This window comes from Lepisosteus oculatus, chromosome 2 (genome assembly GCF_040954835.1).
Source record: "Lepisosteus oculatus isolate fLepOcu1 chromosome 2, fLepOcu1.hap2, whole genome shotgun sequence".
In the NCBI taxonomy this organism is placed as follows: Eukaryota; Metazoa; Chordata; class Actinopteri; order Semionotiformes; family Lepisosteidae; genus Lepisosteus; species Lepisosteus oculatus.
The window spans coordinates 7,987,340-8,009,465 of record NC_090697.1 but is presented as its reverse complement, the minus strand read 5'-3'; the positions used below and the strand labels follow the sequence as shown (position 1 = coordinate 8,009,465).

Sequence of the window (22,126 nt, the reverse complement as noted above, 5' to 3'; positions counted from 1 at the left end):
TAGAACTTTCTAGTTCCAATTGCAGTAGATGCAGTGGCACAAAATGTCCTTACCATATTGTAACAGACAAATAAGTTCTGGATCCCGAGATCAAGTTTAAACAACTGAGTTTATTGCATGAAAGGAACAATAAGATTAAAGTATTGTTTGTAATATAGGTACAAAACATCCAGTTTATACAGCAAACTTCAGCCACTTCTGACGCAACTTGTTACCATGGTAGTTGGGGGAGGTCACCTGTGTTCGGGCATTCCCAAGACCTTGAGCACTTTGAATGGCCAGTTGTATCTTCCCTTAGTTAGGGAGTCTGTCTTGAATTGGATTCTCTTATCAGTTAACTCCCATCCCTGCCATAACTCAAAAGTGCTTAAGCACTTGGAATGTCTTGCGTCACGAGAAGTCTTTGTGCAGAAAGAAATCAGTTAACCCGTTTTTCACATCTTATATCTTTCTTCAGTCTCATTCAGTACAGTTTCTAGCCTGCCACCTTACCATGTCCTACTCTTCCACATGATAATCTCCACAGTGGACTCCAGTAACCCCTAACCCTGGACTATCGTATTGTACAGTATGTGCGATATGATAGCCAAATACCAGCCACTGACCTACTAATCCCCTGCCACACTGGGGCTGAGCAGGATCTGGAATAGGCCTCCTTCACAATATCACACAGGAGAGACGTATCCCAATATGTCTGGGACAACACAGCATGAAGAACAGCAGGATGCAAACTACTGCATTTTGGAAGGGACCCAAAGACTGGCACAGCCATGTAAGAGATGTTTGCTCTGGGATTGAACGGCCAACACAAGGGGCAGGAATTTATATACAGTATTTCCCCCATTTTCATATATAAGTGTGGCTCCCTCGAGCAGGTGGAGTATGATTTGAAGAGTATTTCGCGCCAGGAATGGACAGCAGTCCCGCACCACAGAACAGCAGGTTCCAGGTTCAATAAGCGTAACTTCATTCAAAATCCTATTCAAATCCTTCTCTTTATTTTCGGAGTGCCACCTACCTCAGTTAAAATGTTTCCCTTTAAAGAAGAGTGTCTAATGTATTTTAGCTTTGTAGAGGTCCGCATGTTAATCTGCTTTTCACGGTACCGTGCAAGACCAGTTTTCTGGGAAGTCAACAAATACTTGATTGACCGCCCCAGTTCTGCGGCAGGTTGCGCAACTTCACGATCTGCGCCTGTCAGCAAACACAAGCGTCTCCTGGCTCAACTTCCAGAACTGGAAGCAAGAAAAAGCTAACTGCATGCATGGACATGTAGTACTGATCAATTTTGCTGTGAGGTTTTTCTGCCTGAAAGCAATTTCTGAAACTACAGTTACCACAATGCATCGATACTGACGGTCCCTTTAAAGAGAGGTTGGTCAGGGTGCAGAAGTGTATTGGTGCTTGGGTGTACAGTAGGTGGCTCATGTAACGGGAAAGCTCAGCTAATTTTAGAAGAGGACAGCTGTCATTAGACTTTTAGCGACACAAATAAAATGTATTATTTTTTAAAAGTCAGAAATATACAGTTACTCATACAGTAACTGTCGGATAGCCCAAAAGATTATTAAACTCACAGTTTTACTTATAGTTCAGGCAGCATCTTAAGGGTAAATCTATTAACCGGTATAGATTGACAGTTTTCAGACTTGTCTTCAGTCGGGGAAACACAGAGCAGTGGCAGGTGTGTTCTTGGCCATGTGCTCGGCGGACCGGGAGGCAGGGACGTCCCTGCAGCAGCTGAAACGACTCGCCGGCAGCTGTATCGACGCGGCTCGGGACAGGCTGTGCGCCTTGAGCAGGGACATATGGAGCTGCCCCGAGCTCGCTTACGAGGAGAAGAAGTCCCACGACATCCTGGTCCGTTTCTTCCAGGAGGAGAAGGGCTGGAGCGTCGAGCCCCATTACAAACTGGACACCGCGTTCCGGGCGACCTGGGGACCCAGCGGCGGCGGCGGCGAGGATGGGGAGAGTTGTCTAAACATCGGGTTCCTCTGCGAGTACGACGCCTTGCCAGAAATCGGCCACGCATGCGGGCATAACCTGATCGCAGAGGTCGGTGCAGCCGCAGCCATTGGGTTAAAAGGTGTGCTGGAAAGCGTGGGCGATCCTTCCGTCCGAGTGAAGGTAAGGCACGCCGAGCAATGTACAGTACGAATAGTGTCATGAGCTTATTATTATTATTATTATTATTATTATTATTATTATTATTATTATTATTATTATTATTATTGCCTTCGCCACAGTCAGCAGGATAAGCGGCGTCCTGATGATATGTAATGTTGTAATTAGACATGCGATAGAGGTGTCTGTGTGGCGCGTTTATCTTTGCGTCTTTTCTGTAAGTTTATATTTAGCTGTGCAGTGAGAGCAAAGTGCCTCCTTCCCGGCTTGCAGACAGTTTTGAGACACTGCGAGAGGGCACAGGACAAGTCATTTTGCGCGAGTGTCATAAAACAAGGTTAAAAAGTGTCAAAGCGTTTCATAAGCGACAATACAATCAATGATTTTGCCACGGAGGCAACAATGATAGTGCAAATTAGCTCTGCGTGTATAATTTCACGTACAGTATGTTGGGCACACAGCGCAGTTGTCATGTCATGTCATTTGCCAAACCACTTTATATCATACGGTGTCGCGGGAAGCCGGAGCCTACCCGGCAAGCAACGAGCGCAAGGCAGGGTACACCCTGGACGGGACGCCAGTCCATCGCAGGGCAAGTGCAAGCCAATCATACATGGGGACAATTTGGAGGCCACGGTAAAGGCCGAGGGGTCAGAATGTGTCCCGGACTCCGGCATAACTCCGTACTCTTATCGAGAAATGCTCCTGGATCTTTAATGACCACTGAAAGTCAGGACCTCGGTTTAACGTCTCACCCGAAAGACGGCAGCGCAGCGGTCATGTACCGTATTGCGTCAGTGTCTGTGCGCACGGTGGTCGCACACGAGAAATCCCTTTCGAAAGCTCTAGAAGCCGGTCGACGTCAAACTTTCCCCCCAAGTGATAGGACTTGCAACATAGGACACAGCCATTGGAATTGAGCAAAACTGAGAACAACCAGCTGCCTGGGCTGTGTTTTGGATCAGTGTAGTTGTAGCGAGTTACAGGTCCTGTTGGGGACCTGGGATAACAGGAACATGTTGTGAAGAGCGCTGCCGGCGTGGGAGAGGAACAGGGTGGCGAGTTTTACAGACTCGCTGAGAGTTTTTTTGCCCCTTCCATTGGCACCTGTATGTAAATAATTTTCGATAATTTATTATATTTTTTAATGATTTTATAAAATGTAATAATCTTCCAATAATTTTCGGTTTTTGCACTTACAAAATGTAGCCATATGATGAGCTACTACTGTTTCCCCATAGTAGAAAAATTATATGTTCAAATATTCGGTTTTTGGTTGCAAAAAAGTCCCAGCCCCCAGTTACATATCTGGATCCCTGACCACGGAGCTACACTGCTGTTTTGTGTCATGTGCTGTACAAGGCCTTTCCTAGGAAAAATTGTACAGTTAACCTTGGCCACCCTCAAGGTCTGGTTTGGTGCCGAATTAACCGTGATGTGAGTGCTTGAAATTTGTAATCCTTACAGTGCAAAAAGCTTCTACAGAACAGTAGGTTGGGAAATGCTCATGACGCATGCCTAATCCGGTGTCGGTGATCATGGTGCATGACTCGTCAGCCTAAGAGAAGGGTAATTTATCAATATTTTATAGGTAAAATATTTAGATTCTTTGGTAAAGCTGCAGCAAGTTGGCCTGGCGGCGGAGATATTGCTTGTTCGTGTCTTCACCGCGGCAGGAAGCCCGTCTGTTTGGCTGGCGCAGGAGAAGGCAGTGGCAGGTGCCTTGGAGGCTTCAGTAATCCAGAAGCCTGCCGCCGCTTCTACGGTCATCTCAGGCGCTCGGCGGGACGATGGCGGTGCCCTCCCGTGCGTGAGGAAAGAGTGTTTGGCGTCTGCAGGTGACGGCGATCGGGACTCCGGCGGAGGAGGACGGGGGAGGGAAGATCGACCTGATGGAAGCCGGGGCGTTCGAGGGCTTGGACGTGGTGTTCATGGCTCACCCTTCTCAGGAGGATGCTGCCTACCTCCCTGACATGGCGGACCACGAGTAAGGGGAGCTGGTTACCGCCGAGTGGGCACACGGGGGAACTGCAGGGCTACAGATGGAAAGCCCAGGAGCAAGCGTTTCTGCAATCATTGTCTCCCACACCTGTGCAGAATCGAAGTACAGCTTCAAAAACAGAGTTATTTATTGACCAAGCCTCGGCATTTAGCCGCAGAGTGATCCGAGTGGCTAATGCTAACTATAAATGTTACGGGACAGTGACGAACTAAAGATCTATACTCATTTTGGTGCAAAGAATCATGAATTGCGTTGGGAATTAACTCTACTCTTGAAACTCCAGTAAATAAAACAATGCAAATATGTAATTCCTCCAAATGTACAGCATGACCAACACTTTATCTGACAAAGGTATAGAGCACTGTTGCACACAGAGACCAAAAAAAAACATATTAAGTGGTTTGTAAAGTGCTTGTCTGTTGTGACCAAAGCTAAGTGAGGTCTGAATTTACCAGTACAGACGTTCCCGTGTTTTTGTGTTTCAGTGTGACTGTGAAGTTCTACGGAAAGCCTTCCCATGCTGCCGCTTACCCCTGGCAGGGGGTCAACGCGTTAGATGCCGCGGTTCTTGCTTATAACAACTTGTCTGTGCTGAGACAGCAGTTGAAACCTGACTGGAGACTCCATGGTGAGGACCCCCGCACTACTGCTGTTTATATTCCCTCTCGCTGACCGCGATGGTTACCTGAATGTAACTGTTTGCAAAACAAATATTGCTTTAGCTCCACGTGACCGGCTGGCTGAAGTTTCCAGTACTGTTAGTGTCGCCTCCCTTCCTGTTTCAGGCATCATCAAGCACGGCGGAGTGAAGCCCAACATCATCCCGGCCTATTCCGAGATGGTGTTTTACCTGCGGACGCCGAAGCGCTGGGACCTGCCTGTTCTCCGAGAGAAGGCCGAGAGGTGCTTCAGGTCCGCGGCCTGCGCAACGGGCTGCCAAGTAAGCATGAGGAGCAGGGTGTTAGTTTGGACCTCACGGTCTTGCGCTTCACTGTCCTCACACGCCACACGGGCCCCTTGTAGAAGGGGTTTGGACGGCAGTTGTGAGCATGAAATGAACCCCGCTGTAAAAGCAGCCTGGAAGATGTCTTAGAGCAGGGGGTCGGCAAACGTTTTACAGCGAGGGCCACTAAAAAGTTCTTACTAACCTTGCTGGGCGCCCCCGCGTGAAATCCTCTTATCTAGCCGGTAAACTCACCGACTGGACTAGGCCGCGTTTCTCCGCGCACATCTCCTCCGCGACCTCTTGCAGACGCTGCTGAATAAACTCCCCGTCCGCGGGGTTACAGGTTTCGTTAGGCAAAGCAGGTCTTGCCAGCTGCTGCTAGAAGCCGTGATACTCGATAACTAGCTCGGGTAGCCCCAACGTTTTCTCAGAATCTTCTCTTGAACAGTTTATGTAGCCCCCTAAGCGACTTTTTCAACTCTTCTAATTTTTCCCTTTGTCCATCTCCTGTGTGTTCCGGAAACTTAGCCTGATGTTTTGTCTTGTAAGACCATTTTTATGTTGTATTCTTTAATCACGGCGATTGTTTCCTGAATGATAAGACGCTGTACATGACCTTTTCTTTCCAAGGGACACAAAACGTTCTCTTCTGACCACTTGTCGTTGAGTTTCTGACCCTCTGCATCGATCTTTCTTTTTTTCGACATGGCAGGAATATCTTACAGTTAGCCTCTTGTCAGTTATGACTTTTAGAACCGTTTGAAATCATGACCTGCTTTCAAACAAGATAGCAAACAGTAGACGTCATTTGCGTGACTGAGCCAATCACAGTAGGCAACAAAAATCCGAATGTATCTACGGTAAGAATCAGCTGTAGCACAGGCGTATGTAACCTGAGCTAAAGCTAGTCTGATAGGCTAAAAGTCAAATGCTTTGTGCAAAAGGTGTTTTTCTGCAATTGACCGATAGTGCTGAGATAAAGCAGCAGAGCCACTGACGGAAGATTTTCAATATCTGATGCAAAAAGTTACCCCCAAGATTCAAACAGTAGTGGGCTGCAGGCATTTGGGCCGCGGGTAGTTTGCCAACCCCTGACGTACAGCCATATAGACAGGACTATCCTCTCCTTAAAGAGGATCCTTCCCACCAGACAAGTTCTGAGGCCCGTTGTCACGGCACTGGTGAAAAATGGCCTGTTTTGTGACGCTGCAGTTGATGGACTTTCTCTGCGTTGGAGTCTTTGGATTTTAAATTTTCCATCGAGTCCTGAAAGCTTCACATGAAGTAAAAGCCGGGACGTTATGAAGCAACAGTTACACAGTGCTTCTATTTTCAGCTCATTGTGAAATGGCAATTCAAACCAAGGCTTTGTGTTTCAGGTTGAGCTTCAGTATGCGGCACATGAATACCACAATGTTCTTCCTATTAAAACGCTTCATCGCCTCTATGAGGAGAATGGAAAGTTACTTGGTATCGAATTTACAACTGATGAGGAAGTCCTAACTACTTCTTCAGGTAAAAATAAAGCTGGTTTCACACGTGGTGCTGTTTTGTTGCTATGTTAGTAATACGAGTGGGCTGGCACAAATACAAACTTGTTTCCAGCAGTGGGGAGCGAGGCATGAGTAATATTACATTTCAGAAACCCTTATGAAAGTTAGTGGTTCAGGAGCTAGAAGCAATACTAAGTCAGCCACAAACCGCTTTTTAGTGTTTAGTTTTTTAAAGGACATCACAACTGACAATGTGCAGTGAAGCATTTTCAGTCATTCCTGAAGTTTTATGCCAGTGTCAGGGCTGTGTGACTCTAATTGTTATTTTTCTCTGCTCAGTTTGTGAAGATTTTAAATTTATTCCAAGAAGTAAAAGATGGGAATAATGCTTTTCAGGCAAAAGAGAAAAAAGGCTTCCTGACCAAAGTGAAAATAGAATGAGATGAACTGTTAGCTGCAGAGTCCATAAATGAAGCCAGTTATTTAAGAGCAAATAACTGGTTCAAGAACAAACCATGTTTAAAGTAGAAACAAGGACAAAATCCTTAAGGACTTAAACTCGCACTACGTACATAGGAACATGGAAACACGGTTTAAGAAAATTGTTAGTGGCTATAAGAGACGGTTGTGTGAATATCTTCTGAAGCCACATACTTGAAGTGTAACACAGTTAGACTTTGTGTGACGTATTTTAACTCATGTCCAAATACTCCCCTTTGGATTCCTGTGTAAGTGAGGTGATACACCTCCATGAAGCCTTGGGAGTATACGGTTTTAAATAACTCTTTTAATAAAAGTATCAGCATATCATTTTAGTGAAGTTCAATAAAACCCTTTAACAAAAAAGACAGGAAAAAGAGTTTATAGCACTTCTGGTTGTTGGTGAGGAACCTTGAATTCAAGCCTGTAACTCCTTTAGGACTGGCTTTTGAAAGTCTTATGCTAGGCATTTCTGAATGAACCTAGTTAAAAAAAAACGTTTTTGTGTGATTAATAGCACTCCAGTAATTAAAAAATAATCTTGTTTTTGTTCTTCACAGGCTCCACAGATTTTGGCAATGTGTCACAAGTAGTTCCAGGAATCCACCCCTATTTTTACATCGGCTCCGAAGCACTAAATCACACAGAAGAGTATACTGCTGCCGCCGGTACGACTGAAACACGGGTCAAAACGTCTACCGCTGTGCTGTGACCAAAATCCAGAGTGATGATCATAAATATTAGCTCCATAGGCGCCAAATAGCATTTCCTCACATTCAATAACAAAAACCTGTTTCATTTAATTACTGTATTTGTTTACTATTTCCCTTTTTATCTTTCCTGTTGAAAAGTTGAACTTCAAATCCATGCAGTTCCAGGTTTCGTTAGGCAAAGCAGGTATTTGTAAGACTAATTAAACGAGGTTCCAGGTTAGCAGGCATGGCTCAGTATTATGCCCACGTCTTTGATCGTTGGTGTTTTTGTGCTGAAATGTAAAAGACAGCATTACTCTCTCCTGCAGGTTCAGAGAAGGCTCAGTTTTACACCCTGAGAACTGCTAAAGCCCTGCTGATGACGGCCCTGGACCTGATTTTCAGCCCGGAGCTGCTGAAGCAGGTGAAGGAGGATTTTGCGCTGGCCAAGCGGAGTGAGGAAAGACAGCTGCGAAGGAGAGAACAGGGCAGAGAGTCAAACTCTGTGCACTGCAGTGGGGCGTCTCAGTGAACCAGAGCACCAGGCTGCTGTCCAGCCAGGCACCTGCTTTTATTCACTGTTCACCATCACTGTAACACTCTTTCTACTGTCAAACATTGTACCAGTGGCCTTTTGTACTACATATGCTGCATAGACTTTTTTTTTGCTTGAGACTTTTTATAGTGTGTTACCTTTACAACTTTGATATTTTATTGGATTGTGACGTGCAAGCTCTCCTGATGGAGCTTTTAAGGACTGACAGTGGAAATAAGGGTGGCATCTTTCCTTTTTGTTTTACTTTTTAATGAATCGTCAGGCAGCAGCTTGTCCAGGCAAGCCTGGGTACTGACCGGGAGCACAATGTGAACGCTGGCCATTGCTCCACACCTCCTGCTACAAGAGGACATATTTAATCCACCAAAGACGCACCGGCCTCAGGAAAGCCAACCTGGAAAATCCCTCCTCAACAAGGCTCATCCAACACCCTCCTGGCCTTCACCTCCCAAGACAAAAGTGCTGCACTCTGAACTGCTTTAGGACTCAGACTAAATTAAAGACTAAATTTAGGACTTAGACTTAGACTAACTTCAAAGAGAAGCTTCAGGAGAGGAGTCTCGAAGAATCCTAGTCAAGTCTCAAAGCCAAGGCAGGTAATATTTAAGGCAGAGAGGTTGGTGAGTGGAAGGACCTCTGTTCAATTATAGTGAGGTTTTGAATTGCTTGTTATTTTTAATCTCGCTGATGCTTTAAGTGAAAGCATTTATACTCATTTATAGACTTGTTGAGAAGAACAGATCACTTTGATGGCTTTGAACTGTGAGGGAACTCCAGATAGGCTGGAGGCCTGTAGATATTAAATACAAATATCACCCATTTTTGGGGGAAAAAAAAAGTACTGTATTTAGCAGGACACTTTAGGTTGGTAGTACACTAAAAAACTTGTTTCCATTTCTTGGACTTGCCAGGACCAGATATTTCAGCTGTTCTAACTACCCTGAATACAGGTGTATTCCCACAAATACAGGTGTATCCTCTTATTCAGTTTTCTGACTGCTGCAGGACAGTATGATGTCACAGTTTTTAGTCTTTGTGCTTCCTTTTAGTACAAAAGTATAATTTGCATATAAACTTTCCTCTATGAAGGTAAATGGATTTTTAAATTAGAAATGGAATACTTAAATTATGGCAAGAAACAATTGAATAAAGACAAAAGTGGAGTGTTTTGAAGTACATTTTATCTTCACTAAACTACATCTCTCACAAAGTGAACACAGATCTGTTACCTCATATTAGGAAAATAACAAATCGGGTTCATTCTGACAATAATAGTTAATCTTTCAGAATTTAATGTCTTTTCAACCTGTTCACAAAATTGTGCTTTCCATATTTCAAGTGGCACATAAGAAATTGGGCACAAAAAAGCAAATTCTAGTCTGAAAAATTGTTGTCGGTTTATTAACGGTTTCGGGGGGTCACATCTGAAATCTTGCAGAAAGACAACATGCCATTCTTCCAAAACTCAAACATGATCTGGCTTAAAAATAAAAAAGTGTGACAAGAAAAAGTTAACGTTATTTAAAAACAATAGCAAATATAAAAGCAAGACACCCTGGAGGTCCCTGGTAAGGAAACAAATATAAAAACCTGCATGTTCACATACAGCACGACAGTTTGCAACACAGTGATCATTTCAGCTGAGCACTTCAAGCTTTTCCAGATTCAACGTATTGGTGAAGTAGTATATACAAATCAGTTAATTAAAATGATTACAAATAAGACAGATAAAACATGTTTTAAATGCTACCAGGAGCATCTACAAAACACTCTACTGCACTGACTCCTCTTTCTAAGGACAAATGCTATCTCTGATAGTATCTCTAGCAGTCTAAGCTAATCAGTCTGTTGCTTACGGCCTTAGATTTTAGGAATGATAAAGACAGTTTAACTACAATACATTTTCCAAACCTACAAAAGATTTAAGACCATTCTTCAGAGCACTGCAACAGTGTTTTCCCAGTATTTATCCTTCTAAATGAAAACGAAGCACAGAATTGAACAGTACTATGTTATCTGGAAGCATCCATGAAGTCCACGAAAAAAAAAAAAAGGTTTCAGATGTTCCTGGTTTGTTTTGTGCACTATCAGACTGAAAGACACAAAATACTATGCAAGACATTCAAGAACTCAAGTTAGTATGAGCACTAAGCTCAAATACTGAAGTCGACAATAAATGCATCATAATAGTTGCGCAAATCATTTCAGGTAGTGCTGTAAGCCAGCTATTTAGTCAGAAAAAGTGGATGAATTATACAATTATAAATGCATTTCAGATTCATTTACAAAGAAATGTAACTCAAAATGTCAACATATTTGTATTTTAAATAAATTGTGGTTTAGTTGCTCACTTCTACACTTGTAACGTTTTAGGGGAGTATGTGGAGCCTTTATTTCCTCTGAAAAGATTTTATTTAGGTATTTCAATGGTCTATGTATATATAAAGAAAATCTGCCTTATTGTTAAAAAATCTATTTAATTTCCAAAATTCAAAGCAAAAGGTTTTCGGGACCTATGGTACCAAAACGCTGAAGGAAATCTAATTTAAAGCCCTCTGTTGAACGATGATGTACAGCATACTACCACCAGAGGGCATCGTTTGCTACATTTAGTTTTTTTAACTGTTGTAATATCGATCTCTACTCCTCTTTTTAATAGCAAATGTTCAGGACTTAAAAACTTCGAATGATTGCGAAGACTGTTAACCGCCATACTTTCACGGATTATAAACACTTGGGTCACCAGCCTGGCTCGCTTGTCTTGTTGTTTCAGAGCAGCTGAGGTGAAAAGGCTGACAAAGGAGAAACTTAAAAGTTGTGGCATTCTAGGTTCACAAGTTGAGACGTGATCTTTGCTGGGAAATGTAAAATAAATTAATCTGTTCAATAACTCACACTAAAAAAATAAAATCACTGTTGTAATAGGTCCTCCCTGAAGTGTGTTAGTATATGGAAGATTTGGGGAAAGGAGAAGGAAAGTGTGGCCTTTGGACCATCGGAGGTTCAAAAGTGTTTAACGCGGTTTTAAAAATGTCAGTGTAAAAACACGGACATTGCATTTTTCAGGGAACAATAACATCAGTAGTAAAATGCCGAACCTGTAACTACAGAATGTGACTTGTAGTCCTGAGTGTCAGTTTCCACAAATACTACAATCAGGTATTAACGCAGCCTAAGTATCTAAAAATGTACAATTTCCTTGTGGTCTCCTAAACATTTTCAATGATATATGGTCAGCATCTGGAGAAACGTTTTCATCACAGAGCTGTCTTCTCAAGCCAGTGACACTGATGAATTGGAGGGATTTATATATACTGAGCCATCAGATCGTCACTTCTTTTAATGAAAGATAAGCACAATGAAGTAAATGTGAGGGGCACAGCTCCACAGTCGTGATCATTGCAGAGCTCCAGCTCTGAGGCCCTGGGTTCAGTTCCAGATTTGGGGCGCTGTGTGCGTGGAGCTTGTATATTCTCCCCGTGTTCGCGCGGGTTTCCTGTCTCACAGGCGTGCTGGAAGGTCCATAAGCATCTGGGGAAACGGGACCTGGTGTGAGGGTGTGTGTGATGGACTGGCAGCCCCTACAGGGTGTACCCCACCTTGTGCCCTTGGCTTGCAGAGATTGGCTGTGGCTCCCCTGCGCCCCAGAATTGTTTAAGTCATTAGGAAATGGATTGATAGAAATAAATGTGCAATGAATTCAGAAAAAAATGAATTATACTCTATGTATTGTGGATATTGATGAAAAGCTTTCTGGTATCATTTGGATGAATTGATTGTTTATTACTGACTGTGACCTTTTTGCCTTGCGTATTAAATCACCTCACCTTTGCACCGTCAGTATGTCACTGATATAAACTGGGAAGAGCAGTGGTCTTACTGCTCTATTTCTTGACTTTCTCCTGAGGCATTGTGACATGACTGGATTCCAGCAGCAATACAATAGCTTTCTTATGGCATGGCAATGAGACCTGGGCCCCACTGGAAATCTGGGGTATGAGCAGCCCCGACCTGCGGCATCTGGGGCTCAGAGACCAGTGAACAGGCACAGACAGTACAGGTTCAGGGTCTATGAGGAATGAGACCCAGTGCAAAGCACGTGTCGCAGTTGTGCATTTTCCTAATGTGAATTTGTGGATGTTCTAAGTTTGTTTTGGTGCTCCGTGTACTGTATAGGAGTCTGAACAGGGTTTCCTTTCACCGTATCCTTCCTATAAGGCAGGGGTCACAAACAGGTGGCCCTGAAGACCTTTCATTGTAGCCCTGAGAGGTTACAGTTATAGTTTATAGCATGAATTTCAATGTCAAAAGTACACCTCTCGGGTTTTGCATTGCTAAAGATAAAAAGCTGTGGGGGAAAAGATAAAAATAAAGATAAAAATGTTGTTCTGTGTTGTTTGTGCGTTTATTCTACATTAGGACTGAGAAACTGTGGGAAAAGGTTATAATTTTAAGTGAGAAATGGTGGGAAAAAGTTTTACACTGTATTTTCAACTAGCCACGACTATGTTTCTTTAACACTAGTGATTGCGTGGATATGCTCCAGAGAAAACGCATTATCTAGTTGTTCTTTTTTGGCTCATTGTCAAAGGTTTCTGTGACACCTATATGGTAATTGAAATGTTTACATTCCACTACACGTTCTACACTTGCCATTTTGTTTAGGAGCTATTGAAAACCTGCACACTTCCTGCGGCAGTGCGAACTGTAGGGTAGACGGCCAATTCGATAGTGATGCTTTCCCACGTTCACGTCCATTGGTCTAAATCTCCCCCAATGCCTCCTCCTTAGAGTACAGCCGTGTATATCTGACATTTATATCTGGACTGCAATTCAACTTTCAAAGTTTCAACACGATTTAAAAACCTGAAGTGTTCTTGCTAGAAGCCGATTTTAAAATCGGTAGACAATGGTACTAAAAAAGTAAGAATTATTGCATCGCCACTTGAGTTAGAAACCAATTGATCTGCAGTCGTTTCCGAGCAATGGGACTGCAGGACTAAGAGTAGATGGACCAGTAGATGATGTTGAAGAGGATGTAGGCACCAGGAAAGATGATGCGGGAGTACTTGTCGATGGCGTGCGTGTCGATCCACATGCTCACGTAACTTCTTGAGTTCTTCCTTCTACTCGTCGTCCGATCATCCCCCAGCGCCAGGTGCACTAAGATCCTCTCCTGCTTTTCCCCGTTCTCGGGCACGCCGTAGGTCCCAGTGGTGTTGACGTCGACGTCGCTGTAGCTGGTTCCCATGATCAGCTGCCGGGGATGTGCCAGGCCGCAGGTGCAGGGGAGCTGCCGGCGGAAACACGGATCGCACAGGTCACCCGCCTACTGAACGTGCCCAGCACAGGACAGCCGTCTCACCTCGACGCGATCGCGCATCAGGCTTAGGGAGTGGTCGCTCGTTAAACTGTCGCCTTTATCGACTCGGGGTGACCTGTCTTCTAATGAAGGTGTTCACTCTGCTCGGCCTGTCTCGGCCCTCTTGCCTGTCCGTTCCAGGAGGGAGAGCGGAACTTTTGGAAATGCCCAGAAAAGTTGCGTACTACTGTGCAGGAAATGACAGATGTGAAAGGGCCTCTTTCTTTAACTAAACGCTCCTAACTCAAAAAGAGCTGGAATCTGTGAAAGAACTGAGAGTTTTCAAAAGAATGAGTGGAGAGAGAATCTAGAAGGTGGTAGATCCTTTGCAGCTTGCACTCTAGTGCAGCTCCACTCCAGAGATTTGAGCCTTACGCATTTGAAATAAACAGGTTTATCGATGCAGGGCCTATTCTCACCTCCCATTCTCTTGAGATCTCAGATTTAAACTCTTTCATCAATATTTATGCTACACACCCACCCAATCTGGGCCCACCAGTTGTGTTAAGGCTCATCTTTCTGGCAACGTCTCCTGTAACAACTTAAGAAAGTGACATGTGGTCATGCTGCTCTAGAGCTTGTCACGTGACACTTCATCAGCCCCACAAGGCCTAACAGGAGTGTATTCTCCAGTTCAAGTACATCCCTGACTGATACCTCTGTGTGTGCCGGCAGGCACCTGGAAAGATGCATCACTGTGTCTCTGACTGTCCTGTCCTGGCTAAGACAAATCCCACCAGCCTGGTGTCACTTCTGTGTCCTGTTGCTCCAGAACACCATCAAAGTCAGCTAGTGACAAGAGCTTAATTAATGTAGGCTTAATGAGGCATAGATTTGGTACATCTGGGCTCAACCTACTCTTGCAGCAAGCACCTTTACTGAATGAGCCTCTCGACACTTTCCCTCCCCCTTCCCAGCGACAGCAGAACTTGTGTGCTACAATAATAGGGATCCTACCCACATCTGGAATTCCTCCTCCTGCTCCGGCACTTGACAGATCTTACCCTGTCTCGTATCTTTCTCTCCTTCCTCTCCTGCACGGTGGTCAGGTAGTTGACGGCGGCGTACTCCAGCACCGACAGGAACACGAAGACGAAGCTGACCCAGAGGTAGATGTCCACCGCCTTGATGTAGGAGACCCTGGGCATGGAGGCGTTGACTCCGGTGATGATGGTGGACATGGTGAGCACCGTGGTGATACCTGTCACACAGCCAGAGAGCACCCTCGTTAACACGGGGCCCCGGGGCTCCGGCTGCTGCTCGGCCAATGGAAGGCAGAAGGCAGGGCTGTGGCCAGCGAATGGGAGGACCAGAAACACCCACGAGACTTGGCGGCAGCTGATATGGCTGCAGAGAGCAGCTTGCTATAAATTATATAGGAAACCAGTGCAAACAGCGTGCATGGAGGTGTCGATAGAAATACTGTTATAAGTCAACATGACTCCCTCAGATCTTTCTCATTTCCCCACTGAAGCCAGTACTGGCTTTGAAAAGACGTCCTCACCCAAAGGGACTCGAGCTGGTACGGCCCTGCGGTCGATCCAGAAGGACACCCAGGACAGCATGACCATCAGAGTGGCCGGGAAGTAGGTCTGGAGCAGGAAGAAGAAGATGTGGCGCCGCAGAGTGAAGTTGATGTACAGCCTGTTATACCAGCCTGAGAGGGAAACCGCAAAACACACCGCTGCACTTACTGTATAAGCCCATGTTCCCTAACACAGTCTGGGATGCTGAGTGCCTTTTCCAAAGAGGGGGACTTTTTCGCTGCTCTGCTTTTGCAGATTTTGTTTCAAGTGATTTCACTATTGTACGGTGTAAAAACAGTGGTAAATTCAAGATGGAGTTATTGTAAATGGCACTGACATCTCAGCATTTGAAACAGGCCTCTTGCATCTCGGTGTCAGATAAAGAACACATCGGCTTCCTGCCTTTTGTGCAAGATGCTCTTTCACTTCAGAAACCTGCATATGCTTCTCAGCATTGATAATGCCGGCAACATTTTTTGTCATATATATCATATATATTTTTTGTCTCCACAAAGAATATATAACAGTATCCAAAAACAATACCTGTGCTGCTGTAAAATGCCAGCTTTGTGGTTGTGTGGAACTTCTGAATGAGAAACTGGGACAGCGATATCCTGTCATCAGTTTTGAGCGAGTCATTCCCTTTCTTCCAGTACAGCATCAGATCATCATCAGTGTAGGCATCTGAAACAATATCAACTCTCTTGATTGATACCGAGACGATGAGCTGCCCGATTCTCTCAGCTCTACAATAATTCAGAAAGCAGAAGGTTCCTGAAGGACGATGGAAACTTACAGCTCTCGATCTCTAAGGAACAGGTTTGAGTGTCCAGTGGGAAACGACTCAGGTCCATGTTGCACATGGCCGTGACTGTCACCCTGAGGATACACAATAGTATTAGGGACGGTGTGGTGGCTCTGTGGTTAAGGATCTGCGCCTGTGGCTGGTTGCTGGTTCGTATCCCACGGCTGCCAGAGGAATCCTACTCCATTGGGCCCCTGAGCAAGGCCCTTCACCCCAACTGCTCCAGGGGTGCTGTATAAATGGCTGACTCTGTGCTCTGACCCCAAGCTTCTCTCCCTGTCTATGTCTCATGAAGAGCAAGCTGGGGTATGTGAAAAGACAAATTCCTCATACAAGAAACTCTATATGGCCAATAAAGTGATCTTATCTTAATAGTAGGGTAATGTGGGTACAATAAAATGTATTTCTACTTCTTTTTTAACAAGAGGAATGTTTTGGTTTATCCACTGGTTGGAAGAAATACACTCAAACATTTCACACATTTTAATCTATAATAGTTAACAATGCAAAGATAATTGAGTACTCCTGTTAGGTGCAATATCATGAAATTTCATGTTGAAAAGTGATCCACACAGGAAGCAGGAAAATACACTGAAATAATTCCTTGCATTTATACAGCACTTATAATCCTTCAGTATCTCAGCGCACAACATGTCCATCTACTACGCCCACCACTCAAGTGCAGTAAAACCTTGTGGATAAAAGCAAACACAAAATTGCAGTGATACATAACATATAAATAATGATACAAACGAGAGTAAAATGTAAAACAACAGGCAAGGGGCGTTATTACAGCTGTAATTTTCTGGCTGCTGGGGAAAGGATGACCAAAGAAAAATAACGATATATTAAGTTGTACCTGACTTCCCATTGTGTAAACACGTCATGTACCTCAAAATTATGGCAAGCTGGGGCGCCAGTGGGAGCTGCTACCTCACAGCTCTTGGATCCACAGTTCAGTTCTGACCTGGGGACACAGTCCGTGGGGAGTTTGCATGGTCTCTCCCCAGCCAAGTGGGTTTTCTCCCACAGTCCAAAGACGTGCTGCTGATGCACACTGTCCTCCCTGTTACCCTCCTCAGTGCACGTGTCTGACTGGCTATCTGTCCTACCCTGTGCCCACTGTCTGCTGCCTGGATCGCGCCGTGTGGTGACTGGAAACAGGTGGCTGGGAGAAATGATCTTTTGGCTCATTTGTCAGGAGCTGTCAAAACAAATTTCCAGTTTGTTTTGGAAAAAAAACTACTTATGAAAGGTGGCAAGCGGCCCACCAATGTGTTCTTGGTGTCTTCGATGCACCAGGGTGGGAGTGGGGGGTTTTAACGGAACAGCTGTCCGTCGTCGACACGGTAATTTAGATGCTTCCCACAGATCTCCTTATAGATTAGTGCCGTGTTCACTGTGTGAGCATTAAGCCTGCAGCCTCCCTGCGCCAGTACTCCTGTAATTAATGACATATTTGTTCTAAAGAGAAATGACGTGGGTGGAAACCGTCTTCTTCACAGCTTGTCGCGGTCAGTGGCAGGCGGTAGTACTCCGATTTAGCTGTAACGTGTTCCAGAGAATTAACTTAAAATAACGCACCACAAATCTTAAATTCACCCATCTGCACTCATGCCTCTGGGGTAACCAAAACATTTTCTTTGTGTTTGATAAACATCTCTTCAGTTCTTTATTATTTTATAAAATTCTATCTTCATTCAATTAACCATTATTATACCATTCTAAAGGAAAGTCCACAAGTGCTGTATTGGATTGCTGTAGGTCTGTGCCAGTATTTGAATCGGCTGTTTTTTTTTAAATAAACATGCAAGTATTGGGATTTTAAGTTTTCATTCTGTTAGAAAGTGAATATTTCGTTTGAAAGAAACATCAGATTTTAAACGTCCGGCATGAACGTTCAACAAAGTGGTGAAAGGAAGTTTTAATATTAATTAATAGTATTATTTTCACACACCTCTAGAAGAGGAGTGTGTCTTTTTTTTTATGTGGAATTTACATCTGCTGGCTTTGCAGCTGCCTTTTACGTTGACACGGCTCCCAAAATACAGTCCTCACATTTTGGTGTTTTAACTTGTGTATGTTCTGACTGGCCACAGGGCTACTGAGCATGTGTGTCTGGATTATCGTATAGCCACTCCGTTCAATCCAGACGGAGGAGAGCTGTGAAGTCTGTAAGGAAGCTGTGAAGCACACAGATACATAGAAACCCTTCTTTACGTCGGAGGTATAAAAAGCACTAGTGACTAGTATGTAGGAGGCACATGCCCGGAACAGGAAATCAATTTCTCGAATGCTTTATAATTATATGTGGAAGACTGTGTTTTGGAGGGAATTAAGTAATACTGGACCTGCCACTTGTGGTCACCAACAGCCTCTGGCACATGTCAATAGGAGCAACAGTTGATGTATTTACTGGATTATTATTGACGGGATTAAAATTACAAATTAATGGTGTGGTGGTATATAAAAAATCCAGGCAGAGGGAAAAAGTTTTGGTGTCGAGAACAGGGTTCTGTGGTTTTTGACCTGCTAAACCTCCACAATCATCATGAACCTCGAGGACAGTTATCGTGAGCTGTGCTCTCAGAGGTCTGGGCCCTTTTTAATGTTTTTTTTTTCTTCAAACTGTGTAGTTACCTAATCTGTTAAATTATTAAAAAATATTGTACACATTTCATAAGTATTGGAAAAGCTTGTTGTGATACTTTCAGACTTGAAGAGCTAGCATTTCTCTCTGGAAATCTCTTGAAGTGAAAAAATACTGGACAAGAGCAACAGTGCATTATTTCATGTAACATAACATAACTTTATTAGCCCTATACAATTTCTTGCACTAGAAATTCGTCTTTTCGTATACCCCAGCTTGCTCTCCATGAGACACACAGACAGGGAGAGAAGCTTGGGGTCAGAGCGCAGGGTCAGCCATTGTACAGCGCCCCTGGAGCAGTTGGGGTTAAGGGCCTTGCTCAGGGGCCCAACGGAGTAGGATTCCTCTACCGGCTGCGGGATTTGAACTGGCAACCTTCCAGCTACAGGCACAGATCCTTAGCCACAGAGCCACGACTCCGCCCCAAAGCTTTTTTCTTTGTGGGCTTGAACCCAGATCTGCACTGACCAGACATTAGTCTGGGTATGTACCCCATACAAACACTGATGCTTCAAATGTGTGGCCATCAGAAAGCCCTTTGCACTGGAAATGCTTACACTCTCCCCTCAGACAATAAAAAGAAGGTGGAGAGAAACTCAAACTCACAGCAACAGGGACTGCCTGAGTTAGAGTGTCAACATAAGCACATGAAACAATAATGGTTACAAATGAAAGGACACCGTTTGACTGCTCTCGTTTGGTAGTTAATTGAGCCAAGGATCATACAGCTGTTTCTTGAACAACAACAGGGTTTCAGCATCAAAAACACAGCTGGGTAGCTTGTTCCATACTCCCACAAGCCTTTGGGTAAAGAAGTGCCTCCTGTTTTCAGTTTTAAATGCGTGGAAAGTCGTGGAAACGGCTCTTGCTTGGCCATTGTTGTTAAATCGGTAACTGAAGCTCTGCGGGTGATGAGATCATGCACACAGTAAATGGACCTCAACTCCATCTGGACAGATGTTGTGTGAGAAGGGTGTAGGCATGTTCCTAGAGCAGGCATTGCTCCGCATAATCAGAAGAATCACTTTGGAACTCGGCTGTGGATATTTACTATGGAAATAGTGGAAATGTCCAAAAGGAAAGCATTTGCTTAGAGGGTTACAATAGTACTCCAGTGTGGCATCTGGTCAACTAAGTAACCACAACCTGGTAATGAGGTCCTGAAAAGAAAGAGAGAATCCCCTGCCTATCACTGTGCTGTGACATGTCAGAGCAAGACAAGTGTTCTTCGTTGGCTTGGTGTAAAGAATTTCTCTTAAATGATTACTTGGTAAGGTTTGCAGAAGAATGGGGAATGTTTGAAATTCTAGCAGGGATATCTGCCTGCAAAACCACTCCGTCAGCCTGGCCCACCTCCTGTTCGTCTTGGCAGATTGCTCAGGATAATGAGGTTTCGCCACCCAGTTCATCAGGCCACCCGGGTGCAAAGTGATTACATCTTTTATGTAACAAGAGTCTTTGGCTGCTAAACTGTTACCCAAGCATCAGGGCTTCTCCCTTGCCTGTCTGCCCATCTATTACATGGCCAGTCCTAGTGTTTGATAAGTACTGTGAAAAGCACCAAACAAATGATAAACTACACTTCCCATTTCGTTCTGCGGCACTGTGGGCACCCATTTAGAAGGAGGTGCAGTTAGAGGCTCTTGTAGTGAACAAAAAATAACTAGAAATAAAAGGGGAATGAAACAGTAGAGCCTTGATCAGGAGAAGAGCTGGGATCACGATAGCAGAAAGGGAACTGCCAGTTCCCAGGAGAGGAACCACAGAATTACCTCGCACCAAAAAGGGTGCAGATTATGAACAAACATATTGGTGCATCAATGTTTTCAGAAAACGAGTTATTACCTTAAGCTATAAAGGACCTTTCCATCTGGGTAAACTCTCAACATGACATTGTCGGTGGTTGTGTCGTGGATGAAGGACCTCTTGGAATGAACAAAGAACATGTCTGGGACCCAGATCTTCTTCACCAGTCTCCCATCAAAGGTCATGCTCTGGTTGTTGGTGCTCGGAAAGGCTAATCGCTCGTCTTTCCAGTAGTGTCTCAAGTACAAGGTCATCGTGAAATCCTGAAACACGCAGCAACAGTGTTAGATATTCTCAAATCGCAAAGTGGATCAATGGCAGTAAACGTGATGGCAGCAAACTACACTTTTCAGAAGGCTTTTTCTAAAGTAATGAATGTTTTTGGATAGAGAACTGCTTAACCGGTGAACAGACACCAGCAGAATAGACACTATTCAAATTTATCTTTATGTTGACTAGTTTGGGTTTTATGGGGTACGCCTGGTTGCTATTTTTTGTTAAAATATTTTGTGTTCACCCTCTTCTCTACAAAGTGCTTTCATGTGATGGGTGTAGGCCTGTTTTTGTTTTAGATTTGAACGCTTTTTTTCCTGTATCTGGATTTCATCAGTGACCAGGAAGGGGCTTCCACAAGACCCAGTTGGGAGGATGTTTCAAGAGCAGAATGTGGTGGGCACACAGATTTCACCACTGGACACAGTAGAGGACGGGGACACCAGAGGTGTACCCTACAGAAGGAAGGCTTAGAATCCATCTACCTCTCCCTGCCCTGTGTCAGACTCGCAGAAACAGGGTGAGGGAGGATAAGGGACCTAACTGTTTAGGAGGAGCAGGACTGAAGAATTTGCCTATCAACACCAAAGGGCTATACAGTGGAAGAAGACACACTAGGCTACAGATCAGAAGTATTTCATGTGAGTATTGCTTTTAGACTTTTCTTTCCTTATTTGGGCCTGTGGTTTTAGTTTACTGGGGACTGTGACCATAATGTGTTTCTGTGAGTGCATGTGTCCCTTGTGTCCTCTGTGTGATGGGTAGGCAGTGTTGACTGCTGTACTTGCTTGAGAATAAATGTGGATATTGCCTTAAGCAATCCAAATGGTTTTCAAGCCTGCTAACACGTCAATGATTCGTAATGATTAAAAACTAAGATCTCAGATTATTCAAATAGAACTTGCTATCCATAATGAGGAAAAATGGAATGGTTAGTGCAAATATTTAGATTATCACAAAGTAGTAGTCAGGATCCATTTAATGTCAAGGGACGTTCATAACCAGCACATCAATTTCAATCAAGTTATTCTTTTTGATTTAAGCAATTTAGGAGTAATCTGATGGTGTGCTTAAGGTTACCATGCTGCCAGACAAACCCTTAATCAATTAGCTCAGATTACTACACTGATCTGATCTGAATGTAACAGACATTACTACTGAACTGTCCTCCATTTTTGTTGTAAGCATTTTTGGCAACTAATACAGTTAAAATTCTTTAGACTTACTTTGTATGTGTCAACAGCAATGTCCCTGTGAAACTTTACTTACTGGCTTGAAATGCCCAGCAGCTACTTCATGTAATGCAGCACATTGGAAGCTGTTACACCAGCACGAACACATTAAAAATATGAACAAAGCAAAAGGGCCCACCGACGTCCCAATCAAGAGGCCAGGATAATTCGATCTTGGA

General features: G+C 44.0%; 2 protein-coding genes across 3 annotated transcripts in view; one reads left to right on the top strand and one right to left on the bottom strand.

Moving 5' to 3' along the window:
- The first annotated feature begins 1,389 nt into the window (after positions 1-1,389).
- Positions 1,390-9,459, top strand: LOC102689303 (xaa-Arg dipeptidase). The gene is made up of 7 exons (XM_006626219.3): positions 1,390-2,127; positions 3,963-4,111; positions 4,612-4,754; positions 4,912-5,066; positions 6,452-6,587; positions 7,606-7,713; positions 8,067-9,459. Exons 1-7 carry the CDS (start codon positions 1,699-1,701, stop codon positions 8,267-8,269), a joined length of 1,323 nt encoding a protein of 440 aa, XP_006626282.2. The 5' UTR covers positions 1,390-1,698; the 3' UTR covers positions 8,270-9,459.
- A 214-nt stretch (positions 9,460-9,673) lies between these two features.
- LOC102689509 (gamma-aminobutyric acid receptor subunit rho-1-like) overlaps positions 9,674-22,126 on the bottom strand; it is a 36,186-nt gene continuing 23,733 nt past the window's right edge. Inside the window, exons 6-11 of one of the 2 annotated variants that reach the window (XM_069196446.1) lie at positions 20,482-20,705; positions 15,978-16,060; positions 15,725-15,865; positions 15,160-15,312; positions 14,660-14,856; positions 9,674-13,586 (exon numbers count right to left, since the gene is read on the bottom strand). In XM_069196446.1, coding sequence (XP_069052547.1) covers positions 13,293-13,586; positions 14,660-14,856; positions 15,160-15,312; positions 15,725-15,865; positions 15,978-16,060; positions 20,482-20,705 — 1,092 coding nt within the window. In that variant the 3' untranslated portion in view covers positions 9,674-13,292. The remainder of the gene's footprint in view (positions 13,587-14,659; positions 14,857-15,159; positions 15,313-15,724; positions 15,866-15,977; positions 16,061-20,481; positions 20,706-22,126) is intronic. The other variant, XM_069196447.1, reaches the window with a different exon arrangement.